The 12,144-nt window shown below is 47.4% G+C and overlaps 1 protein-coding gene across 2 annotated transcripts in view; it reads left to right on the top strand.

The window, feature by feature from the left end:
* The first annotated feature begins 3,618 nt into the window (after nucleotides 1-3,618).
* LMO4 (LIM domain only 4) overlaps nucleotides 3,619-12,144 on the top strand; it is a 17,576-nt gene continuing 9,050 nt past the window's right edge. Inside the window, exons 1-2 of one of the 2 annotated variants that reach the window (XM_017501961.2) lie at nucleotides 3,619-4,388; nucleotides 7,154-7,392. In XM_017501961.2, the coding sequence (XP_017357450.1) occupies nucleotides 7,157-7,392 (236 nt within the window). In that variant the 5' untranslated portion in view covers nucleotides 3,619-4,388; nucleotides 7,154-7,156. Of the gene's footprint in view, nucleotides 4,389-6,802; nucleotides 6,957-7,153; nucleotides 7,393-12,144 lie in introns of those variants that run through there. The other variant, XM_017501962.2, reaches the window with a different exon arrangement.

Below are 12,144 nucleotides of genomic sequence, written 5' to 3'. Positions count from 1 at the left end.
TTTTTTTTTTTTTTTTTTTTTTTTTTTTTTCCTGAGGCAGGGCCTTACTCTCACTGCCCAGGCTAGAGTGCAGTGACACAATCACAGCTCACTGCAGCCTCAACTTCCAGGGCTCAGGTGATCCTCCCACCTCAGCCTCCCAAGCAGCTGGGACTCCGGGGAACATGTCATCAAACCCAGCTGAAGTTTTGCATTTTTAGTGGAGATGGAGTTTTGCCATGGTGCCCAGGATGGTCTTGAACTCAAGGGACTCGCCTGCCTCAGCCTCCCAAAGTGCTGGGATTACAGGTATGGGCCACTGTGGCTGTAAATTCCTTAAATGAAGCAGCAGGTCCCTGACTCTACTTACTGTGCCATACTCCCCACCACACACACAAAAAAACTGTCCCAGGACCTAACCTGCCCTTTCTCTTCCTTGGGTTCTGTCTGTTGGTAACTACTGTTTCCTTTTCGCTCCACACCTTTTACACTTTGGAATTGTTGTCCTAGACTCAAGCTTTTTGTATTCACGTTGGAGGAAACTTTCAATATCAAGGGATCTCTGTGATGACAGTAATAAAGGTAAAGGTGAGCAGATTTTTTAAAAAATTTCCTTCCTAAAAAGACTTTCTTCAAAAACGGTTTTGCATTGACATTAAAAGGACAGAATATTTTTTCCTGAGAGAGAGCTGGGGCGTGTTGTCTTGGAGGTCACATCGGCATCAAATAGTCTAGACTTTCTCCAGACATTAAAGGCTACACAGGTCTGTGGAGAACCTCTGGCTGTCCAGAGGAGATTCTTAGAGAACTGTCACTTGGAGAAAAGAATGATTATGATTGAAGGACATAAGTGAGAAAGGAAACTATGAACAAAGAATTCTGGGGCAAATGGAGAAAATGGGGGCTTGATCAAGGATCAATATGGTTCCCACATTTAATTAGGATTCAAGAAAGAAACCATTTACATGTATCTTTCTTTTCAAAGCCTCATACTCCTATATCTCATTGCAGATGAGTAGGCTGAATGACTAATATGTGATATCAGCAGAGGTTTCTTGAACTGTGGGGCACAATATAACATTATTTCGAGTTAGACAATTTTACTTTATACCAGGAATATCACTTTATGCACTGTTTTTAATATTTGTTTGAATAATACCCAAATACAGAATTTCTTTACCCATAATGAATTTGTGTGTGTTTACACGGTTTTTGTGTCTCGCATCAGTGGAAATAAAAGATTGACATTGCTACCCACTCAACCAGGCACTTTCAAACCGCAAATGAGGATGAGAAAGGACTGCTAAACGCAAAGAATGCAGAAATAAAGACTACCGAGAGGTGGCGCTGTGGTTAAAGTACACCTGAATTTTGATTACAGCGAATGTATTTACTCCCTACCTCTCAGAAGAGAGACTGTTAGCCATTATCGCTTTTGTATTTCTATAACCACACATCAGCAAATAAAGCTCTCTAGTAATACACTCCCACCTACTCTAATCTACCAGGACATACTTAAAGACCTGACTCCACACGGAATTAGAGCTGAAGCACTAAAACCACCTCCTAAAATGTAGGCCCTTGTAGCCTAGAGCTCTGTATTCAAAGTTTTAGCCATCTCACTTTCCTTCCTTCCACAAACAACTACTGCGATCCTTTGGATAATCACTCAGTGATGGCTGAACGCGTGTCTGGTTAAATTTCTCACATTACCTTCAGGAATTAAGATTTCATTTTAGCGTACATAGTTCAGGAAAAATACTGAAACATACCACAGTTCATTATACATCTATGCATTATGTGTTCTATCTAAGAAAATCATTTAAAAAAAGGAAAACTAAAGACCATTTGGCTTAATTTTCTCATTTGTACATGAGAAAAGCAAGGCCCAGAGAAGGAAATTTACTTGCACATAACAAATCATAACTTAATTGTAGCCCCAACTAAGATCTTGTGTCATCTCATTTTATTATAAATTATTAACAAATTGAAAATGATCCAGGGAATTCAAATGTATTATTTGTTTATGGGGTTCCTTTCCTCATTTGGTTTGAGTTTTCTTGACTAACCTTCAAGCAGCATTATATCTTTTCTAAGTTGGTCCTTAATTAATCATGCCCATCTGCAGCTGTTTTCTGTGTAGGATATTTTAATTAATATATCAAAAAATGTTTTTTAAATGCACACAAGGTGAATTGATCATAACAGTGCAATTTTAAATACAAATCAGTGAAGTTAATTCATTTAATTTTAAGAAGATAGAATTAAAAAGTGAGTATTTGAATTGATATTTAAAATGCCCTCTACCTGATTGTATGAGTAATAATTATTCTTTCTTATGCAGCCTTATTCATTTTGACAGTTTGAAAGACAGAAATCCCCCAAACAGACACTAAAACCATAGATGTTCAACATCTGCATTGTCTCACCAGATTCTCCTTCAGGTTCCTTTTCTCAATCTAGCAGTACTGTGTGTAATACAATATGAAAACTTGTCCCACAAGGCTGGTTTTACTTAATGATACTTAGCAGAAGGGCTTTGCACTTTCATGATAATTTCCACCAGAAAAATCTCTCTGGAACTTACTAACAATAATCAGGCCTAATATTAGCCTCAGTTTGGAGATTTATTAAACCTATTTGGCAGAGTAAAGTCGAATGCCTAGGTAATTCAAGCATCTAGGTTGTGCTTCGGCCTTGGAAAAAGACTCTCAGGCTAGCACCCTAAAAGCATTCCTCAAAAACTGATTTATAGTAGAGGTGACATTTCTTACTCTCCGGAGGCTGGAGATTGCAAATCTTGCAATTACTTCCATTGCTTTGGGGGGCTATGAGAATTTCCGCCTCTCATCCTCCACAGTGAGGAGGGTGGTCGGGCAAGTCTTTCTCCCCGAAGTTTTCGACAACTTTTAAAATAAGGACCGTGCTCCTACATCACTAGCAATTGACAAAGACCTATGAAATGTCTGCTAGGCACTTTTATACTCGGGTAAATGAGGGGATGAGGGAAGGTAAGTAGGAAGTATTTAGCTAGCAACTATTACTTCCCTTATCTTTCTACCTTGTTAACTAAGCTTCCTCTACGGTTCACAAATCTCCAATGTCGTGAATTAAAGAAACAACAACAAAAATCCTCTCCTGTATTGTGGGTGTGCGTGTGCATTTGGGGGACGGAAGTCCAATGCCCTAAGACGCAGGACTTATCTTCCCAAACAGGAAGAGACCCATTTCTGAGAAAGATGAGAAGTTTCCTAAGGGTGCCCTCTCGGATCGAGGGGATGGCAGTCCCCGAGGGGCAAGCGGGCGCCGGTCCTCAGGGCCCCAAGCTCTGAGAAGGCAACTGCGGCCCCCTCGCATCTCGGCTCCGGATCCTGGGTCGCGAAGGGCAGCCCAAGCGGGTCCCCGGCGCCAGGCACCCGGGTCACTTCTCCCCACCTGATTCGGGCCCTTCCCTTCTCCTCCGTCGGCCAGCTCCGCCGCCTCGCTCTCTCCCCCGCCCCCCGAGTCTCGTTTCAGTCATCTCTTTGTCCTTCCACGGATTGGCAGGTTTTATTATTCCGCCTGAACAATCCGGCCGCCCAGTGGCTGAGGGTCGCTGACGTCGGCGGCAGAGCCGGGGAGTAGTTGGGATTTTGCTCTGTCAGTAACACATGTGTAAGAGCCGCGGAGGGAGCGAGCGAGCCGGCTAGAGGCCAGCGCCGCCGCCGCCGCCTCCGAGCCGGGCAGCAGCAGCCCCGGCAACAGCCCCGGCAGCGGCGCAGGCTCCAGCGCTCCGGGCCCGGCCGGCCGCAGCCCCGACTCCTGGGAGCGCCCGCCTACCGGCCTCCGCACCGTCCGCCGCCGCTCCCGGGGCTGTTGTGTCTGCGGCTGCTCCGGGCCGGAGGTGCAGGGAGCTCAGTCGAGCCGCCGCTGCCTGCCCGGAGCGAGCGAGCGCGCGGGAGGGAGGAAGGCGGCGGCGGAGGAGGAGGAGCGGGAGGAGCGCGGGCGGGGGCGGGGGCCGCCGGGCGGGGGAATATACAAAGTGAAGCCACATTGCCAAACTTGCAGCAGCGATTGCAGCAGTTGCTGCCGCTGCGCCGCGCCTGAAGCCGCGCCGCGCGGGCCGAGGGCTCCTGCAGCTGCTCGCGCGCAGCCGGAGGCGGAGGGGAAGGACGAGGACTGAGACTGACACTTCTGCTCCCGGCCGCCTGCCACTTACGCGGGGGCCCCCAACCCGCCCCAGAGCAACGCGATTAAAAAAAAAAAAAAAGCTGCCCTTAGCCCCCTCCTCCCCTTTCCTGCTTCTGCGAGAACTCCCTCCCTCCCTCCAGCGCCGCCAGCCCAGGCGCCCCTTCCCTGGAAGCCGAGCGCCTTCGCTCGCATTTCGCCGCCGCCGCCTCTCGCAATATTGCAATATAGGGGAAAAGCAGGTAAGGGGGCGGCTGGGGAGCCGCGGGCCGGGAGCGGGGAGAGGGAGGGAGGGGGCCGATTCGGGCCAGGGCTGTTTTCTTTGGCTTCCTTACCCTGACCGTCCCAAATTGCAAGTAAACAATACGTCGGCTTAGATAAAGCGCGAGTCTGAAACTACCGAGGCCGGCCTGCAAGCTAGCGCGGAGGGCAGCCCGGGGCCGCCAGCTTTGTAGCGGTTCCTGCTTACAAAAGGGCTCTTCTTGGAAACGGGGCTGGTGGGGACCCTAGAGGGGGTGGGGATATTTCTGGTTCATAAGGGAAAGGCAAGGGGTACTTAGATGAGGATTTCAGTATGAGAAGTAGTGTATTGGGGGGGGTGGGAGTAGTCACGATACCCCCCCTTCTAGTAAACACTATTTTTGAAACAGTGGCAGGAAGGATCTAAGTGAGCAGGATTCGGTATTGCTGGTTCTTTTTAAAAAATTCCTTTTGGTTTATAAGTCTTTTGTTCCAATCCAGGAGAAATCCGGTGAATCACCTAATTAAAATCAAGACATGAATTAAGCATCCATTTTTGTACTACAAATTGCCAGCGTTACGTTTGTCCCTCCCTTGGTCTCCATTAAAAAACACCAGAGACGTTGTTAAAGGGGGGGCAGATTTTGCCTCTAGCTGCCAGTTCTGCTTTCTATTTCACTGACTATCCCAGGACCTAAATTGCTTGGCTATGTAATTACTAGAGTATAGCCTATTTAACTTAAAAGCTTTCTTTTTTTTTTCCAACTCTAAATGAAACTTGATGAGGGCCCGTCCTTAGTTATCAGGGGAGTCAGTTTCTGGTCAGTCCTCTTGATTCATCTCTTTTAGATTTAATCAGCATTAAGGTATTGCTTGTCCTTAAGAGCTTTAGCTAATGGGGTTACTGGATGCTTTCTCAGTGTAATGTTTCCTTTTCAAAAAAAAAAAAAATACATATATATTTACCTCTCACTAAAGATGGGGGCGGGGAAGAGCTTGGAATCTCCTCCCTCCCTCTCCTTTTAAAAAGGAATTCGGAGCGATTAAAACGTTGGGGGGTGTGTGTGTGGGGGGGAAACAGTTTAAAGACCTAGGGCAGGAAATGCAGATTCATTTGGGTTAGGGCTGAAATTGTAACAAAAAGCAATTCCTCGAGTAAATGCATCAGATAAATCAATTTACATAAAGGTATGATGCATTCGGATAAATGCAATGCTAATGGGTTTTAGAGTGGTCCTGTTTCCAAAGTCTCAGGGTTTTGTTACAGCTTAATTGGTGCAGTTCTTATTCTGGTTTATTGTGCGGTCACTGGACACACGTTCCGGGACTCTTTCGGAGGAAATGTGTTTAAAATCGGCCTATTTAAGGAACCGGAGTCCTTGTTTCGTTCCCTCTTCCTCGTTTTTTTGCAGCACCCAAGTTGGGCCGGGGACAGGCAAACTTCGCCTTCTTCTGAGGTACCAGCTGAATGTCTTGAGCAGATAGCCGGGAGCCTCAGGGGGAGCCCACACTCTCAGCTTACTGAGGACAAAGACAAAACAGGCTGCTTAATTGGCAGTAAATAACTTGATCTTTTTATAGAATAAGTGACTGGAGGAACACTAGGACTTTATTGGACTCGGGATTGAAGGCAACAAATTAATCGGTTTAGGCTAAGCTTTATAAATTGATTCCTATATTATACCCCAGTTGCATCTCTTGTGGCATTCATTAGAAAGAGTGGGGAATTTTTTTTTTTTAAAGCAGTTTTTGGTGACGGCAGGACGGGCTCGAATTTAACTTGTGCATCCCTTAATGGTGCCTTCTCGCACATTATCTGTAACACTGCCCCCCCACCCCCCTTTTGGAGGAACAAAGCTTTAGCATTTAAATTGCTGATCAAGGGCAGATTAGTGAGACCAAAGTGGAGAGTGTTTGTATAGGAAGTTAGCAGGCATCCTAAAGTTCAATGATCTATTATTCTTGCCTGTGTCCTGAAAACCCAGAGAAAACACTCATTGATCTTCAAAATGAAATGAGATTTGGAACAATAATGGGAGATGGCGGTCACCACAATGGCATGTGAAAGGTGCTGCTTAAAATACGAAAAACCAGTTTCGCAACTTTACACACTGCACCCCCTCCCGCCACCTTGCCTTCCCTCCCACCACCACGCTCTCCATCTCCCGTCTGCTCGTCCCTCCCTCCTTCTCTTTCGGAAAACCGAACTATTTCCAACTTGTGAACTGCAGCTGCACTTCCCAGGGCAGCGCCCGGGAGGGAACGAGGCTCCGGCGGGGCCGCCGCCTCCCCACTCCCCTTGGCTCTCTCCCGGGGCTCGGCGGGGGCTGGGGAGGGGCCGGGTGCGGCGGTGGGTGGGTTTGACCCTCATTTGCTGGAGGCGGGCAGCGGAGGAGGGGAGGAGGGGGCAGTGGGCGGAGGCGGGGGCTGGGAGGAGGCGCCGCGAGGGGTGGAGCGCGCCGCGGAGCCTGCTCTCGGAGTTTTGACAGTACCGGAGCTGAAATTGTCAGCGGCGGCAAGCGCAGGAAAGTTGAGAGGAGCTCGTGGCCCCAGAACAAAGCTTGAGAAAAGTAAACAGGCGGCTGCTGCCGGCGAGCCTCCCTCCTTCCCTCTCCCTCTCAGCCTCCTTCCCGCCCTTGCCCTGCTGCTTCCTTCCAGCAACTCTGGGGGGAGGAGGGGAATGGGCTTGCTCTTCCTCCGGCGATTACTAACTTTTGCATCGCCCCTGTTTTGTCTTTCTCTCCCTGTCCCTTCCCGCCCTCTGCAGACCATGGTGAATCCGGGCAGCAGCTCGCAGCCGCCCCCGGTGACGGCCGGCTCCCTCTCCTGGAAGCGGTGCGCAGGCTGCGGGGGCAAGATTGCGGACCGCTTTCTGCTCTATGCCATGGACAGCTACTGGCACAGCCGGTGCCTGAAGTGCTCCTGCTGCCAGGCGCAACTGGGCGACATCGGCACGTCCTGTTACACCAAGAGCGGCATGATCCTTTGCAGAAATGACTACATTAGGTAAGGCTTTGCTGCCTTTCCTGGAGAAGGGCGAGCAGAGCAATGGCAAAGCCAAAGGTTAACAGGGTTGTGAGGAAAGGAGGAGGCACCTATGGGAATACATTGCAGCCTTCACCTCAAAAATCTTCTAGTTGACGGAATTTAAGGGGTTCAGGAAGCATGCGTTAGTCTTCTAATATCTGATGGCAAATTGATGGCAAATGCCATACTAAGTAAAGACCATCTGGTGGGACTGGGCCATTAGATGTGCAAAGGTTGAGCACCCTCTGGTCCCAGAGTTTTAAGTGGTCAGCCTCAACTGGACTTGCGGCTAAAAGCAAACATTTCAAGCGGGAGTTAAGCTGCGTTCTTAAAACACGGTAGGAACCCACGGAGACAAAGGTTGACTTAAAAATACAAGTGTAGTTTTTGAGAAATGATTTGTCTATGGTGATGGCTTATTATGATATTTACATAAGCATCTTTAAACTTTTTTGAGTGGAAAGTTGTTGATTGGTTCTTTGTGCTCCTTGTGAAATATGCTAATTATCCATCAGTTTAAAGACTTGTAATTCTTCTTATAGAGAAAAAAACCCCAAGAAATAAAACCTAGTGGTAATGTCTCTCTTCATACTGTTAGGATAGGCTTGCAATAATTCAGTTAGTGTGTGGTTTGCGATGTAGAATTTGCAGGTTTTTTCACTTGAAGCATGTTCAGGTTTTGGGTTTTTTTTTTGTTGTTGTCGTTTGTATCACTGCCCTTGATCCCCAAAAGAGATTTTGAAAAAGAGACTATAGAATTATACTAATCTTGCATTTTAAAGCAATGTATAGGAACATTCATATGTCCATGTAAGCAGTCTTTTCCAACAAGTTGCAGTGCAATTAATGGAAAGCATTCAGGAGGTCAGGTGCCTATAGGATCTTTTCAGGTGAACTCAAGCTACTTAAACTCATTAATTTGAAAGGAGGCATTTGAAGGATTACACATTTAATTTGAGTAAATGGTTTGATAGACTGATGCACATGAATGCTTCTAAGAGGTGTTCTGTTTCAACATCCAGTAATTAAAAAAAAACCCACACGCACACAGTTGATACTAGAAAATCACACTTTAAGAAGAATTTCATCCTATGTAAATTTGTCCTAAACCTTTTTCTTTTAAGTGATTAGTAAACAATTTTCATTTTCAGTGTGGGTTAATCAATGGATGAGACATTTTGTTCAAAGTTTAGCTCCATTGTGATTCGCCTTACTCTGTGGCTAATATTGCAGAAGATCCCAGTGCAGTTCGGAGCTGAGTGTGGATATGTTTACCCCAGTGATATCATTAGTGTAAGATGATGGAGTAAAATGACATTTAGTTATTTTGATAATGCAACCTGTGTCCACTCTGCTGGCATCCTCAATCAGTCAAGTAAAAGAAATACAGGAAGGGAGAGGGCTTTTATTTTTAAATTAAGATGGCAGCATTAATTTCACTAAGTGTTCTTTTAGAAGTAAATGTTGGAAAATCAGAGGGAACATGGGTAATGCTTTCTGGTTCTCCTTCCAAGCAATGCCATGAGCTTTGACAATATTGTAATTAAATAGAAAGCAAAACTGTGGTAAAAAAGGAGTGTGGTTTGAAGTGGAAAAATTGAGTTAAGATTCCGTGAATGGTACATATTCATCTCTTCTCCAAGTGCCTTAAAAAATAAAAATAAAGACCAAAAACCCCTCGCTTCTGATTACAACTAATTAAAAAGAAGATGGGTCCACTTGTATTCCCCCAGGACAAGTTTAGGCAAGTGGCTCCCTGGGAATTGTGTCCATGCCTTTCTCTATTCTTGGGGCCAAATGTAAATGACGTTTTGGTGTTTTCCTGTGCCCTAATGGAGCAGTGGAGGATGTGTGCCCAGCCCTGAGCCTTAATTAATCGGATCTACGTTCTTACTTCCTTTTTCCCTTTGAATCTGGAAACTGGAGCCAGGCTCCCTCCTGAACTAGATGCTACCCCGAGGACCTTAGATCTTTCTCTAGGAGAGATGAGTTCTAGCTCAGTACCAGATTGATGGCCTCACACTTCGCTCAGGGCTCACCAGCAGCTAAGCCCCTCTTCCCCTCCAATTTAAGAGATTACTGAAGTCTTCCTTCAGTGTTCCTTCTCTCAGCCCATCAAGATGCCCAAAGGGTGGGAAAGTGGGGAAGCGCAGGCGTTCTTGTTCCTCTCAGCTATCCCCTCCCCAGTCTCCCTCAAGTCCACTTGTTGGAGAAGCTTTCAATGCCGCAGGGACCACTGTTGGAAGAGTGGAGTAATCCGCTCGCGCGCCGCCAGGTGAAGGGGACCCCTAGGTCCGGCTGAGACCACGGAGCGATTTACCGAGGGGCTGTTAAACGGTCTCTGAGATTGTGGTTTTTTGAAAACAAACAAGGACTTGCTAAAAAAGCTGCGGGAGAGCCGGGAAGTGCCGGCCAGAGGGCGGGGGAGGGGGCTGCAAGAGGAGGGGGCGCCTTTGCCATTCCCCTCCCCCTCGGCGGCCAAGTGTCTTTGGGCAGAGCTGGGCTTCTGCCTCCTCTCCCTCCAAGATTTCAGATAAAGCGGCTGCCTTGCTGCAGCGAATCCGCACAATTAAAAGCTTTAATTAGTGGCTCCTCCATTTTCTTAGTTCTGATGGGCTTTATCTAATGAGATCTGGTCTCTGGCTTAGATCTGCTCCGAATGACGTGTCCGCAATGAATGAGAGCTGCGTCGCAAACAAAACATTTAATTAACAAAATTGGCCTCTAAGAGAGGGAGGGAAAAGGATGAAGCGGGGGTTGTAGAGCGGAGGGGGAGGGTGGGTCTTAAAGGGACCAAGGTCTGCATGTCCCCCCACTTTGTCCTAAGGCTGCCCCCTCCCCCTCCCCCGACTCCCTACCCCTCAGCTCCACCCAAGCGCCCCAAGTAGCTTTGGAAACTCCGTTTCTCTTTTCTCAAACCCTCTTTCCTCCACCCCCACCTCGGGCCCGAAGACTGGCGCGGAAAGTGCAGCGAGAGGAGGAAGTTCGGAGACCGACGGGTGGGGCTCCAGGTCCGGGGAGGGCGAGGAAACGCGCCGGAAGCTCGGGTGGCGGTCGTCGGCGGGCCCTCGCTCGCCGGGCGGTCCGCACCCGGGCCGGCGCCGCCCGAGGCCGCAGTCCGAGCGCCCAGCCGGCGGGCGGCCTCGGCCCGCGAGGGGGCGAGCGCAGGGCGGGAGCCGGGCTAGCAGGTCGCGCTTTCTTTCCTCGGGCTCAGCTCGGGCGGTTCACGTGGCGCCCGCAGCCGCAGTGAGCGCGGCGCGGCCGGGGGTGGGGGCCTGGGGCGAGGGTGGGGAGAATTGGTAGTTGGTGGTGGAGGGTGTGTTTGGGGAGGGGGTGGCGTTAGGAATGGAGGCGCCGCCAGACAGCGAGTTCATTTCCCTGGTAATCAACAGCAAGCTGCTATATTCAGAGAATGCTGTCCCTTTAATTGAACAGGCTAGGTAATTAAATGGCACTTTTCCAATAGGACGTGCTAGGTAAATCTAATAGTTGGTTATTTAATATCACTTTGAAGTCTGCCCACTCAAGCACAATGACAGCACAGGAGCATGTGAACTATTAGCAAAAAAAAAAAAAAAAACCAGGATCTCAAAAATTAATTAAATCGCATGCAATTTAGGGGGAACGTTTATCTTGATTTGTCATAACAGAATTAATTCAAGGCCTCCAATTCACTTGGGGGCAGATCTGTTACTCTGAATTAACCAAGCGTAATTTGGCTGATTTTTTTTTTTCCCCCTCCCTCCCCTCTCTAATGCAGCAGTTGCGATTATGCACAACCCCCCTCTTAAGTATCAATAGCTTCTGGTGCTTTTAAGGTGCTTGGTCTCTAGTTATTCCGAAGTACCTTTAATGGACTTGGCTCTAGGCATAATTTCTGGGTTGCATTTCTTTGTTACATTTAATATAGCTGGTGCAGAATTTAGATTAAATATAGGAACCGGCTGGAAAACCAATTGCTTCTGGATCAGTAGTTGTGGATGTGCATTTTTCTCCTCAGATAGGTTGCTGATATTTACTTGCAGGTACAAATGTATACCTTTCAGCCACACTCTTAGAAAACGTACCTTTCCTTGCCCGAAAGCAGTTTAGAAAACACAGCCAGGTAGCGCTTCATATTGCGTGTATTTTGCTTTAAGTAATAATGCAATTGAAAATAAGCCCACCTATTGGTCATTGAAGTAACTGAAAGATGGTAAGCATTGATAGTAAACTAAAAATACGATTTGCCCTCCATCTCTTAATGCCAGCAAGGAGAGCTGGAGCTGAGCGGGCAAACAGGAATAAAACTACATGGTGGTGTTCAAATAGGAACAAAGCACCTTTAAAGTGCAGTGGTTTGGTGGAATTTCTTCCCAGTGCAGTGGTTTGGTGGAATTTCTTCCCATCTTTTCCCTTTTCCCTATGTAAGGAACCTCTTGATGTTTGTTTTTGATTGCATTGCCCAAATGCTGAAATATTAACGACCTTCTTGGACTGAGGACCCAAAGAAAGGAAACTGAAACCGATTCTGTCATCACAATTAAAGACTCCCCTGGCTTTAATTAGCCTGACCTGGGGTATATCTCCCCGTTGCTTGAGTTAAAGAGAAAAGAGCCCATTATAGTCCAGTCTGAGACCGATAGCTACTTAATTGAGCACCTAAAGCCTCGAGCCTTTTAAATCAAACACTGTCCTGGACAGTCCCCCTGGTTAGATAATTAAGTCTCCAGTGCACAGAAACGTTACTTA

This window comes from Cebus imitator, unplaced genomic scaffold (assembly GCF_001604975.1).
Source record: "Cebus imitator isolate Cc_AM_T3 unplaced genomic scaffold, Cebus_imitator-1.0 Scaffold286, whole genome shotgun sequence".
Classification (NCBI taxonomy): Eukaryota; Metazoa; Chordata; class Mammalia; order Primates; family Cebidae; genus Cebus; species Cebus imitator.
This window is presented reverse-complemented; position numbering and strand designations above follow the sequence as displayed.